The sequence below is a fragment of the Vanessa cardui genome, chromosome 20 (genome assembly GCF_905220365.1).
Source record: "Vanessa cardui chromosome 20, ilVanCard2.1, whole genome shotgun sequence".
Taxonomy (NCBI): Eukaryota; Metazoa; Arthropoda; class Insecta; order Lepidoptera; family Nymphalidae; genus Vanessa; species Vanessa cardui.
In genome coordinates, this window is record NC_061142.1 from 1,018,690 (window position 1) to 1,042,486 (window position 23,797).

A 23,797-nucleotide genomic window follows, 5' to 3' on the forward strand; every position below is an offset into this window, starting at 1 on the left:
GATTATTTGTTGTTTTATTTCTTATGTTTTGTTTATTTAAATAAAAGATTAATAAATAAATTTGTTGGTTTTTTATTGTAACAAGTAATACTAAAAATGTTTTACAATAAATGTGGTTTATAACAGGTTTTAATGTATATTGTATACCTAGACATAGTAATATCACGATGAGCGTAGTAGTATCGAGTTGGTATTACAAATTTCTGGTAATATGAGTTTACGTTTTGAAAATTAGGTATTGGATACAAGTATAAAATTAATTAATTTATTAATTACATCTTTCTCGCTTAATGTATTTCAATCATTATATGTGTAACAATGCGACGAACAAATGTTTTTAAAAAAATACATTAATATTCCTTTATTGCAATATTATACGAATTTAAATTCGAATTAAGCTGTAGTTTGACGTTAGAAGCCATCTTGAAATCACCATTCTTAAAATGAATTCATAAGAGGTACTACAAAAAATAGCATCCTCTTTTAAAGGAAACTGATAACTTAGACATTGTTTAATTTCACCTTTCTAAAAAATATTGCAAGCTGTTTATGAGATAAAATAATGTAACAGATTATAATATATATTTTATATATTTTGTCGCATTTATGTATTATTTGGCTACACTTTTTTTGCAATTATGTATATATAGCTTATTATATAGCTTTTCAAACATTATAAAAATATTAATATCATGATGACGGTAACAAATGTCCATAAGAAATTTGTTGATAATGAATGATGAAATGAACTGATTACAAGATAAAAGCATCGATGGTATTATCTGTATCTGATGATGTCTTTTATTTCAAAAAATGGAAACATTTTTTATTTATGCTATAGGTGGCAAACAGCAAGAAACTCATTTGATAGGAAGTGGACATTGTGTGTTTCATGTGTCATTACTTACATCTCAATGTACACACGTACATTGAGATGTAAGTAATGAGAGTCAAGTATAGTACGACATAACTTAGATGTAACATCGGCAAAATTCGTAAAACGGATCACATCCGAATTGAGTACGCTAGCCCAAATTATCAATTTTTTTTCTCATGTGAATATGATCTTTACACAAACGTAGTAACTTGTAATATCATATGACCCAATATATTCGTCAATTTGATAAGTCGAATTTCATGCACTTGCTTTCTCGGGTTGGACTGACACGAGAATCTATAGCGACGAATAGCGTCGGATGGAGCGACAGGGAGTTGTTTCCATTGGTTGTATAAATCGGCAGTAATTTATATATATATATACATCCTACAACCTTTTTTTATATATATATATACATATAGGTTTTATTGAATTTGTCGATGCTACATCTAAGTTGTGTCGTACTATAACTCTTTATTGGGTCGTTTCAAAAAATAATGATTACATTCTGCCCAGCACAGGTCATAATCAAGTAACATATATCAGAAACACATTCTCTCATATCGAACTGAGTATATAGGATCTATTCAGTCACGAAGGCGCACATCACGTTCAATTAATTATTTACTAACAGAGTTAACAATATCTATATAACCGGTAATTAAAAATGCGTCATAAAGTTTCGTTATTTACATTTGAGAGCCAAATAATCAAACTATATTACTATCGTTTTATTTTCTTCCAATAGGTAAATCTACTCGAATATTAGAATAGTAATCTGACCCGTTATTGAGTTTTTTTACATAGATAAAAAAAAAAACGTTCCTCATCATAAATACATTTTTTATCTGTGAAACAAAAAATGATTTCGTAAAATAAAAACCGAAATGTGTTTATATATAAAATCCAAGTAAATAAAAAAGTATTAATGAAACAATGAATAAAAATAAAACGATAATTTAAAATTAAAAGAAAAAATATTTTTATTTTTAATTTTGTTGCCATATCTATAAACGCTATTTCCTATGCTTGTGCAGCTGCGGCGCGGACAGCTTGACTTTCCCCGGGAAGTTCCGAGCGACATTCTCCTCCTTGACGGCCCTGAGGAGGTCCCGTTCGCGCGCGGAGCCGCCCTTGTCGCGCAGGAACACCTGTACGGCCGTCTTCGCAGCCTTGCCGCGCTTGTTGCTACCCGGCGTCAGTTTCACTTTGAACCTGACATAAATGTGCTGCTTTATCTATCTTACATAAGTCATAGCCAGAAGTTATGTGTAATTCTTGACGCAGAAAGACGTTTTGGATAAATTAAAATGTTATCTCCGATATAAACATGATGCAAGTATTTATAAAAATCATAAAGATTATAATAAGTTACGATGTTGTAGTAGAGATTGGAAATAAAGTGTTCGCCTCCAAGCTATTTAGAAATATAAAAAAAAAAAAAAAATACCCCGACGAATTGAGAACCTCCTCCTTTTTTTGAAGTCGGTTAAAAATGAAAGGAATGTTTCTACAGATCTATTTTCAAGTATTCAGGCTTTACGAATCAGTGATAAGATTTTTTCTTGACAATCAACAACTACAAATAAATAGCACAGATGTACACTTTTAACTTTGTAAACACTATATTAAAAATATACCAATAATATTGTAAATGTTAATTCTCACGATTCGATTTTCAAATATGGCAACATTACAACACAACGACAGCCAGAACGAAAAAGAATGATAATTTCCAAAAACTCGGTGCCCAACTGACTTGTAGTTCTGCAGCGAGGAGTAGGGCGCCACGACGGGCACGGCGAACAGTAACTCGTCGTCGGGCAGCGGGCAGCCCGACAGCTGCCACAGCAGCTCCATGTCCGCGTCGGGCGCCGGCTCCGGCTCCAGCTGTGGGGTGAACACTTTAAGGACAGCTCTTGCTCTTGACCATCTCGGCCAGATCATCTCAGTACGAGAAGCGTGAAGGTTATATCTGTTTACTTCAGGGAGTTAATTAAGGACAGCTCTTGCTCTTGACCATATCGGCCAGATCATCTCAGTACGAGAAGCGTGAAGGTTATATCTATTTACTTAAGGGAGTTTAGTAGATTTACTGCGTCTCCATGCCCCATAGCCATAACAGGAATTGCACAAAATAATAGGCTATTTGACTGTTTTTTTAAATCAATTTTATACAATTTAGTAGAAGTTAAGGAACCCAGTAAAAGTTGTGTTTTTTATTTCTAGTACATATTTTCCGAAAAATATCATCTTAAAAATTCCATATTTAAATAACGCGAAAACGCTACTTGGACAATACGGCGCTGCAATGGGGTCGGTGACGTCACTTTCGTGTATTTTAATCTGTGGTACATATAGTAGAAAAGCAAAGTTTACAAGAAAGTGACTTCATCATAAGCCCGGCCAATCAGGAGCGTTTTGTGTCACGTGACAAACGTTTGAAAAAATGCATTTTTATTTATGGATTTTTGAATAAATTAAGTATTATTTTCAAGTTTCGTTAGTATATAACCATTTTTAAACTCATAATATACAGTGATTATAATAATTCACAATTTAGTTTTCGCATTGTCAAATAGCCTATTCTAAATTCATAACAGTTTTAGTATTTATAGATAACTAGTAGTCGTCCACAACTTTGCTCGCGTTTAAGGGTGTTAGTTGTCATGTGTTAGGCAAAGAAAGCCCATGTCTTTTATAAGAGTTCAAGTTCGCTTCATACCAAATTTCATCAAATTCGGTTCAGCGGTTTGATCGTGAAATATGTTTATATTTTCAGTTACCGTCACAATCAAAATGTTGAGGTTGGTTAAAATGTTATCACATACAAATATTTGAAATTATAGTCACCATAGACAGTTTAAAGTGGAAACTTGTGTAAATATTGGGAACCTCATTAGATACCTCGGGTTCCGGTTCCTCTCCGTCAGACTCCGCCTCCAGCAGGACGGGCACTGGTTGCGGGATCTTCGGCAACCGCGACGCAGCCTTGCTTTTCCCCCCCTTCGCTGTTTGTTTCTGAGCTTTCTTCGATTCTTTCGCGCTCTTATCCGGCTGCAAGTTTGACACAACATTATTAATAACAAACAGTACGACACAACTTAGATGTCGCATCGGCAAAATTCGTAAAACCGATCACATCCGAATTAAGTATAGTAGGACACAAATTAGATGTAGAATCGGAAAATGCTATGGAATGAAATTAAAACCGATTACTGCCGATTTATACAACTAATAGAAATAGCTCCCTATCGCGCCATTCGACGCTATTCGTCGCTATAGATTCGCGCGTCAGAGAAAGCAAGTGCATGTAAATCGACGCGTCAAATTGACGAATATATTAGGTCATATGATATTACAAGTTACTGCGTTTGTGTAAAGATCATATTCACATGAGAAATAAATATTGATAATTTGGGATGGCGTACTGAATTCGGATGTGATCGGTTTTACGAATTTTGCCGCTGCGACATCTAAGTTGTGTCGTACTATACTGTATTACAGGTAGCATCGGAAAAATTCATAAAACCGATCACATCCGAATTAAGTACGATATCCCGAATTATCATTATTTATTCTTTATGTGATTATGATCTTTACACAAACGTAATAACTTGTAATATCATATGACCTAATATGTTCGTAAATTGGACATGTCGACTTTCATGCACTTGCTTTCTCGGGTTGAATTGACGCGAGAACCATAGCGACGAATAGCGTCGAATGGCGCGATAGGGAGCTAATAGGTTGGGGAAAAAGTTTCTTCGTATTTTATATGAAAATTCAAAAAGTTTTTTTTTATAGTTTATTTACATTTGACTAAAGTATGTAGGTGCCATTTTGTTCCATAACTTTTTGCCATCGTGTTGGCAGTGACATGATCCCATTGCTGTAAAAATTTTGGGGGCTTCTGATCGAAAAACTGCGACAAGTGGTTTTGGCAGTCCTCTCGTGATGTTAACCTGACACTGCCTAAGGAATTCTGCAGAGACCGAAACAGATGAAAATCTGAAGGTGCAAGGTCAGGACTATACGGCGGATGCATTAATACCTCCCAGCCAAACTCTCGTAATTTTTGTTGAGTGGCTAAAGATGTGTGAGGTCTAGCGTTGTCATGGTGAAAAACCACACCCCTTCTGTTGATCAATTCTGGCCGCTTTCTCTCAATTTCTTGCTTCAATCTCATCAATTGTTCGCAATACAGTTCTGAATCGATGGTCCTGCCGGGCGGTAACAGTTCATAATGAATGATGCCCTTCCAATCCCACCATACACACAGCATTACCTTGTTGCGAGTTAATCCGGGTTCTGCCACAGTCTGTGAAGCTTGACCGGCCTTTGACCACGATTTTTTTCGCACGTTCTTGTCGTATGTGATCCACTTTTCATCACCAGTTATCAGGTTCTTCAAAAATGGTTCGGTTTCATTACGTCGTAATAAAGAATCACAAATGAGTACACGGTTCATTAGGTTTCTTTCAGTGAGTTCATGAGGCACCCATATATCGAGCTTTTTTGTGTACCCAGCTTTATTCAAATGAGTCAAAACCGTTTTGTGGTCAATTGCCAGTTCTTCAGCTACATCGTAACTACTAATATGCCGATCTTGCTCCACTTTTTCAAAAATGGCATCAATTTTGTCCGTAACAGAGCGACCAGAGCGAGATGCATCTTTGATATCAAAATTTCCGGCTTGAAAACGCTTAAACCAAACTTGCGCTACTCTCACAGATACTGCATTAGGTCCATAAACATCACAAATTTTTTTCGCGGCATGAGTTGCATTTTTACCTTTTTTATAGTAAAATTTTAAAATGTATCGAATTTCTTCTTTAGATTCACTCATTTTAACAACAACAAAAACAAATGAAAATCACACAAATTCCTAATTTGAATTTGGAAGTGCCTTCTTTAAAATTAAAACTTTTTAATGATACCAAAACCAGCCAGATACAAATGGTATAGCCAAAGAGATTTTATTACAAGTTCATACATACTATATGCGAAAAGACTTTTTTCCAACCTAATATTTCTGTTGGTTGTGTGAATCGGCAGTAATCAGTTTTATTGAATTTGCCGATGTTACATCTAAGTTGTGTCGTACTATGAACTAATATCCATTCATTACATCGCCAATGCGCCACTAACTTTGGGAACCTTGGGAACCGAGATGTTTTGTCCTTTGTGCCTGTAGTTACACTGGCTTCAAGCCGGAACACAACAATACTGAGTACTACTATTTGACGGTAGAATATCTGATGAGATGATGGTACCTACCCTATCGAGTCCTACCACCAAGAACTAACAATTCAGAACGCATACAATACAAAACAATTATGTAATCATACTTCATTTAAGTTCCATCGTACCTTCAAAAGTTCCATCATCAGGGCCCGATCTTCTTCGTCCTGATTCTTGTACTTCTCTTTTATCTTCTTCAACTTGCTCTTCTGTCCGCGTTTCGGGCCTTGTTTCTCTTCTTTCTTAGTTTCCTGCTGTTTTTGTTCCTTCTGCGTTTTCTTCCCACCTTTCTTCGGTAAAGACGGGAACGATAGAAGTTTGGAATCGTCACCTATAGTGTTGCCATTTAATTAATAATGTTACGACTGCTGATAGCTGTTCTCTAATAAATCAATAAATATAATAACAAATATTCTCTGATCTCTGATCCTTGATCTGATCTGATCTCTGATCCCGATCTGATCTGATGTAAGTAGCTAAAGCACTTGTGTTATGGAAAGTCAGAAGTAACGACGGTACCACAAACACCCAAACCCAAGACAATATAGAAAACTAATGAACTTTTTCTACATCGACTCGGCCAAGAATCGAATACGGGACATCGGAGTGGCGCACCCATGAAAACCGGTGTACACACTACTCGACTACGGAGATAATCGAAATATCAAATGTTCTCGTAGCACACAAGACGTTTTATTTGTGATGCGATGTTAATGTTTAGGTATTCTATTTCTTGATCCTTTTTTATTTGTATTTGTGTGTGTATATAAAAACTTGTCACTTACTTTTATCAGACATTTCAGATATTGTCCGAGCTTTAGACGCGATGAAAACTTCCCCAGTGCCGTGATCGACCTGTAAATTGTATCGCACTCTATAATTTTAGCAATACCTCTAAACTACTCTATAACTGCTAATATATTCTGAAAAAAAAAACATACCATCGAGTATATAGTATATAATAATCTACTCCAATTTAACTAACATGCCTTTGTATTTTCAAACGTAAAAGAAAAGCAGTAGCTACTTATTTTCTTGACGGTTCTTTTCGATAGAATATACTTTCCGAACCGGTGGTAACTTCACTTAATACAGTTGTTAAGTGATTTTGTGTTTGCCTATTTTAATAAGGTTTTTTTTAGTCTATAGTAGACTATAGTCTATAGGAAACATTACTGATGCATACATCTAGTAAAAATGCTATAACGCTAAAATAATGAACGTGTGTACAAACCTTAATGTGAGTATCCAGCACTCCAGCTTCTAAGCTTTCGCTGTCCGAATCGCTCTCTTGATCATTTCTATCTTCTTCATTGTCAACTTGTTTCTCAGATTCTTCTGGAGCAGTTTCTTTATTAACTTTCGCCGGTGAAGTTTCCGGGCTTTTCTTTTCTTTTCTATCGTTTTTGTCCGAAGGTTTCTCTGTTTTAACGTTTGCTACTTCTTCTTTTATTGTATCTAAAGCTTCTTTCTTTGATTCTTCTTTGTCTGATGTTTCATCTACGAAGTATTTCAATTGCAAAATTTTATAAGTAGCTTTTTTTTTTTCGTTTGCGTTTTAAAAAAGTTTAGCGGTAGTTCAATTTAAAATGGATGACAATTGGGATTAATATTTATATTATATTAATTATTTCACGAAATGCACAATCTTTTCTTTACATTGTATAAAACAAAGTCTCTTACCGCTGTATATCCTTATCTATGCTTAGATCTTTAAAATTAGGCAACGGATTTTGATGCCGTTTTTTCAATAGATAGATTGATTCCAGAGGAAGGTTTTTATATAATACATGGACAATATAATAAAAAAACACTGATAATTTTAGAAGTTTCTAATGTAATGTCATAAGTAAACATATATTTTGTAGTATATTTAGTATCAGTATTGTATCCGTGCGAAGAGGGGGCGGATCGCTACTTTTACTATGTTTGACAATATTATTGAAGAATAAGAAATAAATAAAAACATACCGTCATCAGACACTACGATCTCTTGCTCGTCCTCAGTGTCCTGCGCGGAAGTGACGTCAGAGGCGGAGTCGCCTGGAGCCAACGACTTCCTGTCGTCTCGATGCCTTTCTATGCAACTGTCTTCCAACTGTTAATTAAATAAGTTATTTAAAAACTTAAACAATCTTTGATTTGAATTTTTAGCGCCACGACGGTCCAGAGATTAAAACGCGTGATATTTAACCGATGATTAAGGATTCAAGCCCGGACAAGCACCACTGAAAATTCATGTGCCTAATTTGTTAAGGAAACATCGTGAGGAAACCTGCATCTGTCTTATTTCAAAGAAATTCTGGCACTTATGTATCTACCAACCTGCATTGGAGCAGTATTGCATAATATGCTCAAATCTTCTCCTCAACAGAAGTGGCCTTAGTCCAGAAGTGGGAAATTAAGAGGCTGTCAATGTAATATCTGATGGTACTCACTCGAAACATGAAACTGAAACCGAACTGTAGCACTTCAGGTAGCAGGTAGTTCTTCTTGCCGCGGATCATGAACGAACCCGTGGTGAGGTACTCGCCCGTCGGCGCGGACTTGGACACCTGGTGACCGAACACCCACCACGCGCGAGTCAGAACCTTCGCCTCCCACGCCACGCTGCAGGGCACAAGGTAATCATAGTATGCTCTGAATATATTCCTAAGATTTTTCAAAGGCTTTTGATAGTGTAGAACACAAAATCCCTTAAGAGAAACTAATCATAGTATGCTCTCAATATATTCCTAAGATTTTTCAACGTCACTTGGTGGTAGGGCTTTGTGCAAGTCCGTCTGGATAGGTACCACCCACTCATCAGTTATTCTACCGCCAAACAACAGGACGCAGTATTGTTGTGTTCCGGTTTGAAGGGTGAGTGAGCCAATGTAACTACAGGCACAAGGGACATAACATCTTAGTTCCCAAGGTTGTAGACACATTGACGATGTAAGGAATGGTTAATATTTCTTACAGCGTCATTGTCTATGGGTGATGGTGACCTCTTACCATCAGGTGGCCCATATGCTCGTCCGCCAATCTATAACATAAAACAATAACAAAGGCTTTTGATCTTGTACAACACGAAATCCTTTAAGAGAAGCTTCATAATACAATTTCTATATAGACGCTTAAATAAAACTCATTGCTTTACACTTGGGATTAACAATTCAATAAGTTTCTATTAATGGACAAAATATCTACTAAGATTGGGTGTTTCATAGGGACACATATTAGGTCATTTTCTATATTTGGTATATATTTACGACCTTTAATTTTTTGTTAAGTGTGTTTGTGATATCGTATGGTAGTTGTTAATTGTGAGTCGAGATGGCCCAGTGGTTAGAACGCGTGCATCTTAACAGATGATTGCGGGTTCAATCCCAGGCAAGCACCGCTGATTCATGTGCTTAATTTGTCTTTATAATTCATCTCGTGCTCAGCGGTGAAGGAAAACATCGTGAGGAAACCTGCATGTAACAAATTTCATAAAAATTCTGCCACATGTGTATTCCACCAACCCGCATTGGAACAGCTTGGTGGAATATGTTCCAAGCCTTCTCCTCAAAGGGAGAGGAGGCCTTTAGCTTAGCAGTGGGAATTTACAGGCTGTTGTTGTTGTATGGTAATTGTGTCTGTGTAAGCGGCGGCACCTGTAAGCGACAGCGGCCTGGCCCGCCTCGCAGAGCGCCTTGGGCGAGGGCGGCGCCCCGCGGCACTTGACGATGACGGAGGCGGCGCCCGACACGTCGGCGTGCACGTAGGCGTCCGAGGCGCGCATGTAGCGCTTCACCAGTAGCTCGTTCTGCTGCTGGTCGCGCCCAGCGATCACCTGCGCGCAACCCACCATTGTAAACACTGTGGTAATGTATATGTTGTGGAAAGCCAATCTTTTTGATTAAAAGAAGCTTATTTGATTATTATAGTAGCGGGTAAACGCGGTGACGTCATGGAATGTTAAAGTCACGTGGACAGAGTCGTGTTGGAGAGTATGGGGACTGGATAACGACACTTGCGTTTGAGTAACTGATCAGCCCACACCTCCAAGGCGAAACTGTCGGTTTACCTACTTAAGAACCAAGTTGTAAATCCATAATAAAACTTCTATCGCTATACCACGTGTTATATCAATTCATCGTGATGGAACCCGTACCAACGAACACCGAAAAGGACCATTCTACCGCTCAGTCATCGCTGCCGCCGATATATATATAAACAAATTATGATGTATGGTAGGCGGGCACGCCAATGGTCCTGATGGTAAGTGGTCACCACCATCCATAGACATTAGCGCTGTAAGAAATATTTAAGTATTTCTTATCGCCACACATTCCTCATGTCTTATCAACCTTTTTTTTATCGCTGGAAAAACGCTTTACGCGTTTCCCCTACATGATGGAAGGGGGGGGGGGGGGGGGGTTGTTACTCTAAGATTTTATGTCCCTAGTTCCTGTATTTAGACTGCCTGCCACATATTGCTATATGTTGCTGCTAACTAGAAAACTAAATGTTACAAACTTAGTTCAAGAAGACGATCTTACGAGATAATTGTCAGACGAGATGAACCAGTAGAACTTTTCGAACCAATAAGTTTTCCTCGCTTTGCTGATGTTGCTTATCGTGTGCGCTTCCTTCAAAGTTTGTTTCGTTTTCCTTTCAGCGCTTTTAAGCGCTTTGTCTGCTGATTCGAGCGTCTTCTGTTGTTTCTTCGCCGCTGTTCGTTTTTGGTCGTAATACCTGATAAATGAAAATACTTATTTATGGGAGCTTTGAGAATATATAATACTATGGAATACAAAGAATATATAATATAATATAAGTTAACAAAGAATAAGCGGAAAAACTGGCCGGTTAAGAAACATAATTTAAGTTAATTAATTGTTTACAAATTCCAATCCTAACGGAACCTATGTATATATATACTTATGTATATTAAATGAAATTTGTAATGTCAAACAACATTACAAATTTCATTCAAATAGGATTTTATTACTTAGGCCCCAAATAGGAATGAGTGGATTACAACTAACAATAAAAAAAAAAACAAAGCAAAATCTGCCATAGGTTTCGACATATCTAAAAAATTTAAAAAAAAAAACGCGAAATTTGTCGGGCGACTGATTTGTGTACCTAAAAGGAACCCCTAACTTCAGATTAACACGAATTTGATAAAACATTGACCCGCTGAGTTTCTTTCGCCAGTTCTTCTCAGGTCAGTTTTCCTTTGCCAAACCATTACCGTAAGTGCTTCTATATTGAATAAAGGAATTTAACTTTAATATTCTAATATGGCCCATTGGTCGAGAATGCCCAGTGGTTAGAACGCGTGCATCTTAACCGATGATTGCGGGTTCAAACCCAGGCAAGCATCGCTGATTCGTGTGCTTAATATGTCTTTATAATTTATCTCGTGCTCAGCGGTGAAGGAAAACATCGTGAGGAAACCTGCACGTGACAAATTTCATAGAAATTCTGCCACATGTGTATTCCACCAACCCGCATTGGAACAGCGTGGTGGAATATGTTCCAAACCTTCTCCTCAAAGGGAGAGGAGGCCTTTAGCCCAGCAGTGGGAATTTACAGGCTGTTGTTGTTGTTGTTGAGAATTCTAATATACCTTCTAGCGTTAGCAAATGCCGTTAGCGAGAGATCGATATCAACGAGCATAGGTTTGAGTCTCTCTTCGCATTCCTCGTCCTCACTGTTCCCGTCGTCATAAGGATCCTTTAGCAGCAGCGTGATGTGGTTGGTGTTCAACTTCAGCTGCTTGATGGATGACGCCACGGGGTCGTTGTTGTCTTGCGCCGTTTTAACGAGAACCTTTATGTCATCCCAGGACATCTGGAAATCGGAAGGGATTTGAGTAAGTATACCAACAATTTTTATTTCTTCTGTTGTAAGGAGACTTGCATTATGTTTTTTGGGGTATTAACACGGTTATAAGCCTGATGGTTCAGTTTTTTTTTGTTTTTTTATGGTATAGGTTGACGGACGAGCATATGGGCCACCTGATGGTAAGTGGTCACAATCACCCATAGCCAATGACGCTGTAAAAAATATTAACTATTCCTTACATCGTCAATGTGCCACCAACCTTGGAAACTAAGATGTGATGTCCCTTGTGCCTGTAGTTACACTGGCTCACTCACCCTTCAAACCGGAACACAACAATCCTGAGTACTGTTATTTGGCGGAGTGGGTGGTACCTACCTAAACGGGCTTGCACAAAGCCCTACCACCAGTATGGAGTCATTGGAAATTTTATCGGTAAAATGTCAGTCGCGAAGTTTGAATGTTGGTAATGTTATAGGTTGTGCCTCAGATAGCACGTACAATTTGCTCCTGAATCTGAAGTCCCTCCACTGGAGTCAGATTGACATTTCTTCGATCGATGAGAGTAAAAGAATAAACACCTGTGTCTATGCCCACAAATGTCCAATATAATAAATCTTCTGTGCATTCCCAATTTGGGATATCATTATTATCATTGTCAGTGTCAAATACAAATGTATATAGTTAATGTTAATTGAGATGGCCCAGTGGTTAGAACGCGTGCATCTTAACCGATGATTGCGGGTTCAAACCCAGGCAAGCACCTCTATATATAATGAGCTTAATTTGTGTTTTTAATTTATTTAAATTTATTTGGTGATGGAAAACATCGTGAGAAACCTGCATGTGTCTAATTTCACCGAAATTCTGCCACATGTGCATTCCACCAACCCGCATTGGAACAGCGTGGTGGAATATGTTCCAAACCCTCTCCTTAATGGAAGAGGAGGTCTTATCTCAGCAGTGGGAAATGTACAGGCTGTTACTTTACTTTTTTTACTTTTACTTAATGTTTATTTCTCTTAACAGTATTAAGTTTTACCTGATTAGCAATAGCCGCTTGGATGGCTAATCTAGCTTGTTCTATGAGAGGCTCATTTCTGGATATCATCTCGGCGGCTTTCCTGTCTTCTAGCTGGAGGCGTTCCAGTTCAGTTATGCGTTTGTCGTGGTCTTTGCGTACGTTCTGGAGTTTCTTCATCGCCTCTCGTTCTACGTGGACAGTCTGCAGGCAATATGCATTATTACTTTGCCGTTTAGTAAATTCAAATCGTTTGTAAAAAATACATTGGTAGAAAAAGCATATTATTCGATACAAGATTTTGTAGATGATAAAAAAGCGTGGAGTTAATACCTGTTGACTTCCAAGCAGGATACATTAATTGAAATAATTGTATTTAATTAACATGACGTTGTATTTTTTAAATGTTAAAAAAGAGTAACTACTGAGTTTCTTGCCGGTTCTTCTCGGTAGAAGCTACTTTCCGAACCGGTGGTAGCTTTACTTAATTGTAAAATGACGATTCAAAAGTGCTTATAAAAGCCTACTTGAATAAAGTTTATTTTGATTTTGATTTATCATAAAAATCATTAATCATTAGTAATGTACTAAAAGTACATGTACTTCAAGTACATACTGGATTTGAAATATGTAATAAGCGAAGGATACAATTTGTGTAAAGTTATTACTAGTATTATTGCATAGTGTGTTTTTATATAAACATCGATTTATATATATTTTATATTGGACAACATCACACACCTTACTCTGATCCCAATGTAAGTAGCTAAAGCACTTGAGTTATGGAAAATCAGAAGTAACGACGATAACAAACACTCAGGCCTAAGACAACATAGAAAACTAATTAACTTATTCTGCATCGACTCGGCCGGGAATCGAACCTAGGACCAGTGGCGTACTAATAAAAACCGTTATACACTCTACTCGACCATGGAGTTTCAAATAACAGTTTGATGTACAGTCAGAGCAAATAAATCTTCGCCAGTTTTCAAATTAATTCCTTTGTTAAGTCTTATACTCTTAGTACCTTTTTAATTTAAACATCAAATCATTGCGACGCAATATGTCATTCTCGATCGGTAAAGCAGATTATCGCTCATACTGAGCACACGAAAATAGGTTTTATGGTGACGAACCATTTCTTACCCTGACTGTACATCTGTGCATACAGTTTCTTTTTCATATATTACCTTAAGATCTATCTTCTGACCTTCCAGAGCTGAAAAAAACTCGTCAACAGCTCTGTCAAATGTTTCGTATTCCGTGTGAGGCTGATTCCTGGTTTGTGCAAACAACATGGGATGGAACTCTTGGTTAGTGAGCAGATAGTTCGGACCTCCTCCTTCGGGGTTTGGACGCTCCTCTCTCTTCTGGATTATGTAGCCCTGGTGTACAGAATAAGAGAAAAGTCTGAATATGGAGTGAGTTAACAAATAATAGATACTGTTGGTGTTCCTCAGGGGTCACATTTAGGACATATATTATTTTGTATTTACATTAATGACAATGCAAGTTAAGATCTCTTATAACTATTAATTTGGTAAACATCTTTAATGACTTAAAGACTAAAAGCTTTGTTTATATTGTAAATAGTCTTAATTAGAAACCTTTTATTCTAATAAGGTATGATTTTAATTTATTAAAAATGATTTAATTGTGTGTACGAAAATGTTTGAATACTCATACAATTTATATTTGACTTAATCTTTCTGTAATAGTAATCTTAAATTATAATTTTGAAAGTTATAGTTTTCTCATATATTTACAAAATGTATCGGTTACTTGATAACAAATACCATTAGATTTGTTTCACACACATTTTGATGCAGGATTATAGATTCTGGTTATAACTAGTTTACATCATCAGAAAATGCTGCTAATAATACAAGCACCAATATTAATATATTATACTAATACTGTTTACCTTAGCTATTTGGTTTTTGCCGTTTTCAATCATCATTTCAGCTTGTTTCAGAGCTGTTACAAGCTTGTCCAAATCTCTCTCCATGTAGAATCCTTTTGTCGGGTCCTGAGATATCTTCATATTACCCGTTAAGCCGTTTTCCAGCAAAACATGATCTATTACTGCTGCACCATATTCTGTTGATTAATATAAAGAAATTAGTAATAATTAGTTTGAGAAATTTAGTGAAAACTCTTCACCAGAAACATAATCTTTTCTTTTTTTTTTATGGTATAGGTTGGTGGACGAGCAGATGGGCCACCTGATGGTAAGTGGTCACCATCACCCATAGACAATGACGCTGTAAGAAATATTAACTGTTCTTTACATCATCAATGTGCCATCAACCTTGGGAACTAAGTTGTTATGTCCCTTGTGCCTGCAGTTACACTGGCTCACTCACCCTTCAAACCGGAACACAACAATACTAAGTACTGTTATTTGGCGGTAGAATAACTGATGAGTGGGTGGTACCTACCCAGACGGGCTTGCACAAAGCCCTACCACCAAGTAAATCAAAATTCGTTCATGATTGAAAATATGATAAGTTTTGCTTTCATCTAAATTTTTATTGAATATCATACGAAAGATTAGCTTACTGCTAAAGTGTTTTTTTACTTACCAAGATTTGGATTTAGAATCTTCTTGATGTTATCTCCCGGTTTACTCTTTCCAAATATTTCTTTTATAGCATCAGCATTTGGTGCTTCATAGCTTGTCTTTGCTCTGTCTAGAGGATATTTTTCCTTTACTGCAAACCTACAAGTTATGATCTTACTAATATTGTGCTAAAGTTCGGATGAATGGATGTTTATAATTGTGGAAGAGGTTTTAATTAAACTAGGCAAAGATAGACTATAATGTAGAATAGCACATAGGTTTCATTTTACAATCAAAAAACTTAATCCTGTCCTAATATGCTTGCGAAGTTATGGATGGACACTTGTATAAAATAATATATTGAGATATAACGTCAATTATTTATAAACTTATATATTTCATACTTATGCTAATTTTCGTGAAATTATTTCTTGTTAATTTTGTATTGTTTAGGCATTCTAAGCCTCTGTTTCAAAATATGATGTATAACACATGTCTAGTTCCTTGTGAACTGAATAGCAACAACAAATAAGTGATGAACGGGTTTTTACTTCAATTATTATTCTTCAAAATTGAAAATGATTTAAAATTGTTAGAATCTAAATTAAATTTTTGGAAAAGATATGGAGAGCGTTATTTAAATTATAATATATGTATGCTTAATTAAGTAAGCTGGACTACATAGCTTACCACAGAAACATTGGTCAAATATTAAGAAACAAGCCTAATAAAAAAGTTAGGCTCACCTTACTTTGTCACCTTCAACATGTGGTCTTAGAACATTTAAGATTGTCCACTCAAAATCAGTCAGTACAATGTTTCCTCGGTCATACAGCTCCAATATAACGTGGTAAGCTGCCTCACCACTACCAAACTGCAGATCTACTATTCTGTCTATACCTAGCTGAGTTAGTTTTTCGAGACGCTTGTTCTTTAGATGTTTACGGAGCTAAAATTAAAAATTTATACATAATCAGTAATGGGAAAGATATCAGCGATCTCTCTTGTGTTATTTAAGATTTAATTTATATCAAACCTTCATAGTAAATCCTGATGGAGCTACATTTTTAGGCCACTCAAATTGTGTTGTATGAAATCTGTTAGCTGACTCCAATAGCAATACTGATTTCTCCTCAGATCTCTGCAGCCGAATAACATATGTTTTGTTGTCTATATCATACACTTGATTTACTCTCATGCCGATCAGCCTAAAAAATTTAAATGTTCACTGTACTCTTAATATACTTCTTATTAGGTTCATATTAATTTAAATATTATAGATAGATTCAAGGGTTATTAATTAAGAAGTTATATTCTTTTCACAATTTTTGTGTATTATTACTCATAAATTAAATTTAGATAAAGAATAGATAGATATATAAGATAGGGTTACAACTGTTACTTAATAATAAGAATAGTTACATTATGTTATGTTAATTTTATGTTGTATTATTATTTTTATTGAATTATTTATAATATGGGTATGAATAAAAATAGAAATTATATTATACTTATTATACCTTTGTAATTCGGCCACCATGCACACGATGTCGTATGTATTAAATCGTGTTTTCATTTTGATAGAATTCGTTTATAGCACCTAAAACTTTAATTAAATCTAAGATTACTTTTGTAACTTATAACTATACAATAGTAATATTTAGAAAAATTCAGTTCATTCGTCAGCTGGTAGTTGCTGACTCTGAAACTGAATTGTCTGTCATTAATAATTGTCTTTCGTAGTAAGTTTGTATTTTCTTTGATAGCAAATTTTCAGAGACGTATTCAACTATTTAGAGTTTTGACATATGTCAAAAAATGACATTAAAAGTTATCTTGTTACCCACTGCATATTAATATAATAAAAGAGATAATCGGAATAAATCAATAAACTTGCTTATAATTCCCAATTAGTTAATTAATAATTATAAGCAAGTTTATTTATTGTAAATCCTGACAAATTAGCTTTTAATAGGACTCATTTTATATAAAAAAATATTGAAAAATTAATAAATACCTTACCTTAGTAAGTCCATCAGCTTATCTTAGCTTCAAAATTTTAAAAATCGTTTGCCCTATTCCTATTTGTTGACTTTGATACTACTATTTAATATTTATTAATGATAATAGCAACATTGACTTGAGAGTTGAGACTTGACTTTCTTGATGTTTGTTTACAAAATTTTTAGGTTAAAAATAGTGGTTAACCGTGAAAAGTATACTTGTTTTAAATAAAAACAGATAATTTGTTTAAAAATGGGAACTGAAGACGAAAATAACTTTAAACTGAGACCCATGAAATGTGAACTTAATTATCTCAGTAAATCAGACGGATCAGCAATTTTAGCCCAGGGTACATCTTTATATTTTTATTAGTATTACATTGTAAAACCTTATTTTTTACTATACTTTTACAACATTAACAATTACAGGCGATACCGTCGTTTTGGTGAGTGTAAATGGTCCTCTGGATATCAAGTCGACCAGTCAAAGCATAGAAAAAGCTACACTTGAAGTGTTGTTCTGCACTAAAGGCGGGAAGCCATCGGTAGCCGATAGGTATGTTTATTTCGTATTCATACTAACTAATAACTACTGCTATAAGCTCTATTATATAATTGATAGTTATGTGAAGGTTTTTTTTAAATTATTTCATATAGAAACGAAAAAAACTTTTTCAGTTACTAAAGGTACTAGTTTCTTAAACTTTTGAAAGAAAAATATACCTGGTTTTCTCTTACATCTGCGCTTATGTAATTTCTGTATTTAATAATAGTTATTTCAATATATAATAATCATTTACTCTATAGAGTAACCATTTACTGTTAAAAAAACTATTACTATTTTTATAATTTTTGAGTAAGCGAATACAACATATGAATTAATTGTGTAATTAGTTATACAGCCTCAATAACTTACCTTACTCTATTACAAAGCAGAAGATTTAATAGCAATAATATTGAAAAGATATATTTGCATTGCACAGGCATCAATCTCATTATCATGATATTAACGAAATAAATAATCTGTCCCCAGAATAAGTCACTAACCAATAAGCAGATGAATATGTCTTTATTATAAAACCCCAAAATATAATGATTAATAATAAAGTATTTATATTACAGATTTAAAGAAAACATCATTAAACAGACATGTGAAACAGCTATTTTGGGATGCCTTTATCCTCGCACTGGGATATCTCTTACAATACAAGAACTTGAAGATTTTGGTGGAGTAAGTGGATTAATTAACAGCAACTAATTAAAGTTATCAATGTTAGTTATTTTTGGATTGGGTTTAGATTTATAAAAGTTTCTACCGTTGATCTTATGTTCATTCTGATAATTTGGGTTAGTGACCACTTTTAAAAGATACAATTTATACATTAGTAGATAAGGTGCACAATCACAACTGCATTCTCTGTTCTTTGATTCCCATAAACAATTTGGTAAGAAAATCAATTTGAAGTGTAGATACAAGTAAAATACAATTTTAAAAATACACATTTATATTACTTCTTTCACACTACTTATGCAGAATGATCAGCATATAAATTCCATAGATTTATGTATTGCCTCAGATCAGATAGATCATAGAATTTATCTTTTGTCACAGCTGCTAACATGCACAGTAAATTGTGCGTGCCTGGCCTTGCTCAACTCTGGTATCGCTATGCGGCACATGGTGGCGGCTGTGTGTTGCGCGGTCACTGAGGATGGGAATTTGGTACTGGAGCCCAGTTACACACAAGTGCAGAGTGCGACGGCGCTATTGTATTTTGTATTCGACAGCCGAGAGAGAAATCTTGTTACCGGTAAGTTGGTATAGATTTGTTTAAAGCTTAGATTATTTATACGTCTAAATGCACGCATTATAAAAGAAATGAAAAAAAAGGAACAACTTCATTCCTTAAGGGTTGATGAGAGCTACCCTTCATTGAATTGCGAATTTGCGAAGTTTCATTATATTGTACTAGTGTGTGTGAACTTAATGGCCACTATTTTTTCCTTCGTATTATTTGCTTTGACACATAATCAAGGTTCAAAGTTGTAGTGGTTGCAATACATTTTTAATTATCATATTAAAAATTGTATAATTTCAAATCTGATATCTGAATAGTGAAATAAGAGTAACATTTAGTTTTTTTTTATGTAACGTTAAACAATATTGTTGACAGGTTTCACGGAGGGTAGTTTCAGCGAGAATACCTACGAGGAAGCGCTCGCTAGATGTCGCCTCGCGAGCGATGTCGTTTTTGACTTCTACAGAGACATTGTTAAACAATATTCAGATGTTATTTGACAGACGATTTTTGACAAGTCACGTGATTGGACATGAATGAACTAAAAGCGTGCGTTCAGTAGAATATAAGGTTAAAGCCCATTACACAATGAAAAAAAAAGGTATAAGAGATAAGGAATAAGGAATGACTATTCAACCAATCACAGCGGTTGAATACGTGCTACTAGTTACGTGCTGCTGTTAGTTTTACGATACTTCTTTGAAAAAATACCCTGTTTGATTTGTTCGATTGGCTGGCTATAAGAAATAAGAAACAAATTCCCACCGCAATGGAAATTTTATTCTTATTTATTATTCCTTATTTTTGAATTTTGAATTGATTGACGGTGCTGCCATCGCTGAATTCCGCTATTCCTTATTTATTGTTCCTTATTCCTTATCTCTTATTTTTTTCATTGTGTAATGGGGTTTAGTGTCAATATTTCTAATCCTTTTGGTAGTTATTCGTTGAGCCAGTTTATGACAGATATATTATCTGTTATAAATTTATAATTCCGTAAAATCAAAACATACATTTTTGATAATATTTTTACATAAAATTAAAATGATTGTAAGTTAAATACAGAAGATTAAAGTGTTGATATGTAAATAATTAAAAATAAAAGTTTAAGAAACAGGTAACACTGTTGTGTTCTGCATTGTAATAATTATAATAAGTTAATATAATTATTTTACTAAAAACAATCTTTTATTTGATAATCAATCTACACTAATATTATAAAGAGGAAAACTTTGTTTGTTTGGTTGTAATGAATAGGCTCAAAAACTACTGGACCGATTTTAAAAAATCTTTCACCATTCGAAAGCTAAATTAATCCCGCATAACATAGGCTAAATTTTATTTTGAAAAAAATAGGGTTCTAGACTGATAATGAACCGTTATCTACGCGGGCGACCGCTAGTACTAAATATAAATATATTTACTTATGGCGCGCATTATTCGCGGTCGTGTCGTGTACAGTCTAGGTTTGGGTGCGACATCCACCCATCCATCCATCAGCCCATTTCTGTCCACTGTTGGACATAGGCCTCTCCAATTGCACGCAACTGAGATCGTTCTTGGGCTACTCGCATCCAGCTCCTGCCTGCCGCCTTGTGTAAGTCGTCACTCCATCGTGCCCGAGGACGTCCTACACTACGTTTGCCGAGACGCGGTCTCCACTCTAGAACACGTTTCCGGTTATCAGTTCTGCGACATAAAAATTTAAATTTCATTGAAAAATAAAACACCCTGAGGGGCGGGCCTTCGTGGGCGAATATATCTTTATGGTAAAGTAGAATGCATTTCTGATGCTTATTAGTGAAAGTAACAATACATTTTTCATCACGGGTAGAATGCATTTCTGATGCCTATTAGTGAAAGTATCAATACATTTTTCATCATGGGATCGCCGGCGCATGTTCGATCGCGATCTATGCGAGCCTTCCAAGTTAGAGAGTACATGGAGTTCTGAGCTCCTGGCAATGCTTATAGGTGAGGGTATATACTGATGACACATCAGTATATACCCTCACGACAACGTGCAAATGGCCTCGAGACCTTGTGTGCTTTTGCGACATGACACTGAAAGAGATAGTCTAAGCTGTCTCTAGACGCGATTATCATTACCACATATCTTTTGCGCGTCTACACCCTATAAGGAAACTGCGTGCCAAATTTCAAGTTTGTAGGTGTTATAGTTTCTGAGAATTCGTGTTTAATCAGTATTTCGCCTTTTTATCATTGGCATATTTTAACGTGCTCAATTGTAACACAATTATGATTGTTATGAGAGCTGAGAGATGGCCCAGTGGTTAGAACGCGTGCGTCTTAACCAATGATTGCGGGTTCAAACACAGGCAAGCACCGCATATATATGTATATGGGCTTAATTTGTGTTTATAATTCATCTCGTGCTCGGCGGTGAAGGAAAACATCGTGAGGAAATCCGCATCTGTCTAATTTCATCGAAATTCTGCCACATGTGCATTCCACCAACCCGTATTGCAACAGCGTGGTGGAATATGTTCCAAGCATTCTTCTTAATGGAAGAGGAGGCCTTATCTCAGCAGTGGGAAATGTACAGGCTGTTGCTTTACTTTTACTATTGAACTATTATATATGAGCATGTTCATCAAATTTTAATTGTTAGCGGTTATGCAGTTTTTTTTATTTTTTACTTCTTCCTTCTATATTTTTAATGGAAATTCTTTGGTCTGCTCCTGAATTATTTTCGGTCGTGTTGTGTTGGCTTTTCATAGATGTGTGAGTTAATAGATAATCGACGTTTCATAAATTCAAATAATTTTTTTTTTTTTCTTTTTTTTTTCTCTTTATTTAAAGAGCTTTGTCACCATGTGTGACTATGTCGCTCTGTTATTTAACCTTACATATTTATTTCCTTAACCTAAAATACTTGTTAGCTAACTTATACAATGCTTTAGCTCCAACACTTAAAGGAAATGCCAAAAAAGTCATACAATCAATTATATTGAAATCCTTAATATTAAATTGAGTAGCTAAAATTCAAATAATTTGATGCTAAAAAGTGTTAAGCTATTACTTGTTGATTTCCAGGCAGGATGTAGTACATACATATGTAATTGCATTTAACTAACTTCACTTAGGGTTTTTAAATGTTGACAAAGAGTATTTGAACTTTGCCGTCTCGTAAATTCAAATCGTTTATAAAAAAGACATTGGTAAAAAAGGCGTATTATTCGATACAAGATTTTGTAGATGATAAAAAGGCGTGGAATTAATACCTGTTGTCTTCTAAGCAGGATATATAAATAATTGTATTAACTAACATGACTGTATTTTTTTAAATGTTGAAAAAGAGTAACTACTGAGTTTCTTGCCGGTTCTTCTCGGTAGAATCTACTTTCCGAACCGGTGGTAGCTTCACTTAATTGTTAAATGACGATTCAAAAGTGCTTGTAAAAGCCCACTTGAATAAAGTTTATTTTGATTTTGATTTTGACTGAGTTACTTGCCGGTTCTTCTCGGTAGAATCTGCATACTCAACCGGTCGTAGGCTCACTTATTATAGTTTTTTTAAATGACCATCCAAAAGTCAATAACCGGAAGAAATTAAAGAGTTAGGTAGCCAAATAATATATATTTAACTACTATTTTAATAATTTAATTTTTTCCAATATTCTGATTGAATCGTCATGTTTTGTCAATTTGTATTTCAATGTACGAATATACTACTATTTAACTATACGGAGTAAAATAAAGAATATGAATAAGTATCCAGTGATTCTAGAATAGTTAGACGAGCGTAAATTCGATCTTCCCCCATAAAATTATACAGGCTATAAAGTTTGTCGCATGCATTTCCGGATGCCGTTATTGGATATTCTATATTTAAAACGTTTAGTGCGCGACATTATTATGACTGGCCTTAGTAAAAATCTTGATGTGAATATTTAATTTTTTTTATAAACCAAGAAAGTTTGTATGTTTGAATGAGATCTTAGAAATGAATATTTATTTATTTTTAAATAATTATTTTTCTAGACCGATTTAACATCTCGGCAAGTCTTTATTATTCGCAAAAAATCAACTTTATGGACGTATTTACTATGAATAAGATGTTGTTGTCCGAAATTACGTCACAGGTATAGATAGCTTAATAAAATGGCGGAAAGAGCAAGATAAACAAGCCTTAGATTTACATATTCAATGCGATTTGATAATAGCTCGACTATGTTGTGCATTAGAAAGAGATACATACTTGATTAATATATCTTTATTTGACATGTGAATCTTAACCGATGATGGTAAGTTCCAACTTCGCAAATAGCCATCCAATTTTCATGTATTTTTTTCTGTTAGGTATTCAATTCATGATCACCAGTGAAAAGTGTCCGTGTAAAGACACGAATAGTTCGTGATATGTACTTTTAGAATCTATGATTGGAGTCTATTCGATACACACACTGAAATAAAAGGTTTAATTAGATGTCTCATTGTGAAAGGAGT

The 23,797-nt window shown here is 35.2% G+C and overlaps 2 protein-coding genes across 2 annotated transcripts; one reads left to right on the plus strand and one right to left on the minus strand.

Moving 5' to 3' along the window:
• Positions 1–1,833: 1,833 nt before the first annotated feature.
• On the minus strand, positions 1,834–17,325 carry LOC124538341 (ribosome quality control complex subunit NEMF homolog). Its single transcript, XM_047115376.1, has 18 exons — positions 17,046–17,325; positions 16,562–16,733; positions 16,272–16,474; positions 15,548–15,684; positions 14,887–15,062; positions 14,153–14,347; positions 12,984–13,166; positions 11,727–11,950; positions 10,651–10,846; positions 9,763–9,941; positions 8,560–8,731; positions 8,093–8,219; positions 7,356–7,621; positions 6,907–6,976; positions 6,250–6,452; positions 3,785–3,934; positions 2,637–2,767; positions 1,834–2,092 (listed from the first exon to the last, which is right to left on the minus strand). The coding sequence occupies exons 1-18, from the start codon at positions 17,099–17,101 to the stop codon at positions 1,894–1,896; spliced, it is 3,039 nt and encodes a 1,012-aa protein (XP_046971332.1). The 5' UTR covers positions 17,102–17,325; the 3' UTR covers positions 1,834–1,893.
• A 340-nt stretch (positions 17,326–17,665) lies between these two features.
• LOC124538330 (exosome complex component RRP46) lies at positions 17,666–19,941 on the plus strand. The gene is made up of 5 exons (XM_047115360.1): positions 17,666–17,878; positions 17,958–18,084; positions 18,651–18,759; positions 19,141–19,339; positions 19,703–19,941. The coding sequence occupies exons 1-5, from the start codon at positions 17,782–17,784 to the stop codon at positions 19,825–19,827; spliced, it is 657 nt and encodes a 218-aa protein (XP_046971316.1). The 5' UTR covers positions 17,666–17,781; the 3' UTR covers positions 19,828–19,941.
• Positions 19,942–23,797: the final 3,856 nt, after the last annotated feature.

Coding starts and splice junctions, on each gene's coding strand:
- LOC124538341 (XM_047115376.1), bottom strand. CDS start 17,101: ATGAAAACACGATTTAATACATACGACATCGTGTGCATGGTGGCCGAA. Junction 6,977..7,355: donor TGCTGGATACTCACATTAAG/GTTTGTACACAC, acceptor TACAATTTACAG/GTCGATCACGGCACTGGGGA. Junction 2,768..3,784: donor GAGAGGAACCGGAACCCGAG/GTATCTAATGAG, acceptor TTCACCCCACAG/CTGGAGCCGGAGCCGGCGCC.
- LOC124538330 (XM_047115360.1), top strand. CDS start 17,782: ATGGGAACTGAAGACGAAAATAACTTTAAACTGAGACCCATGAAATGT. Junction 18,760..19,140: donor AACTTGAAGATTTTGGTGGA/GTAAGTGGATTA, acceptor CTTTTGTCACAG/CTGCTAACATGCACAGTAAA. Junction 19,340..19,702: donor AGAGAGAAATCTTGTTACCG/GTAAGTTGGTAT, acceptor TATTGTTGACAG/GTTTCACGGAGGGTAGTTTC.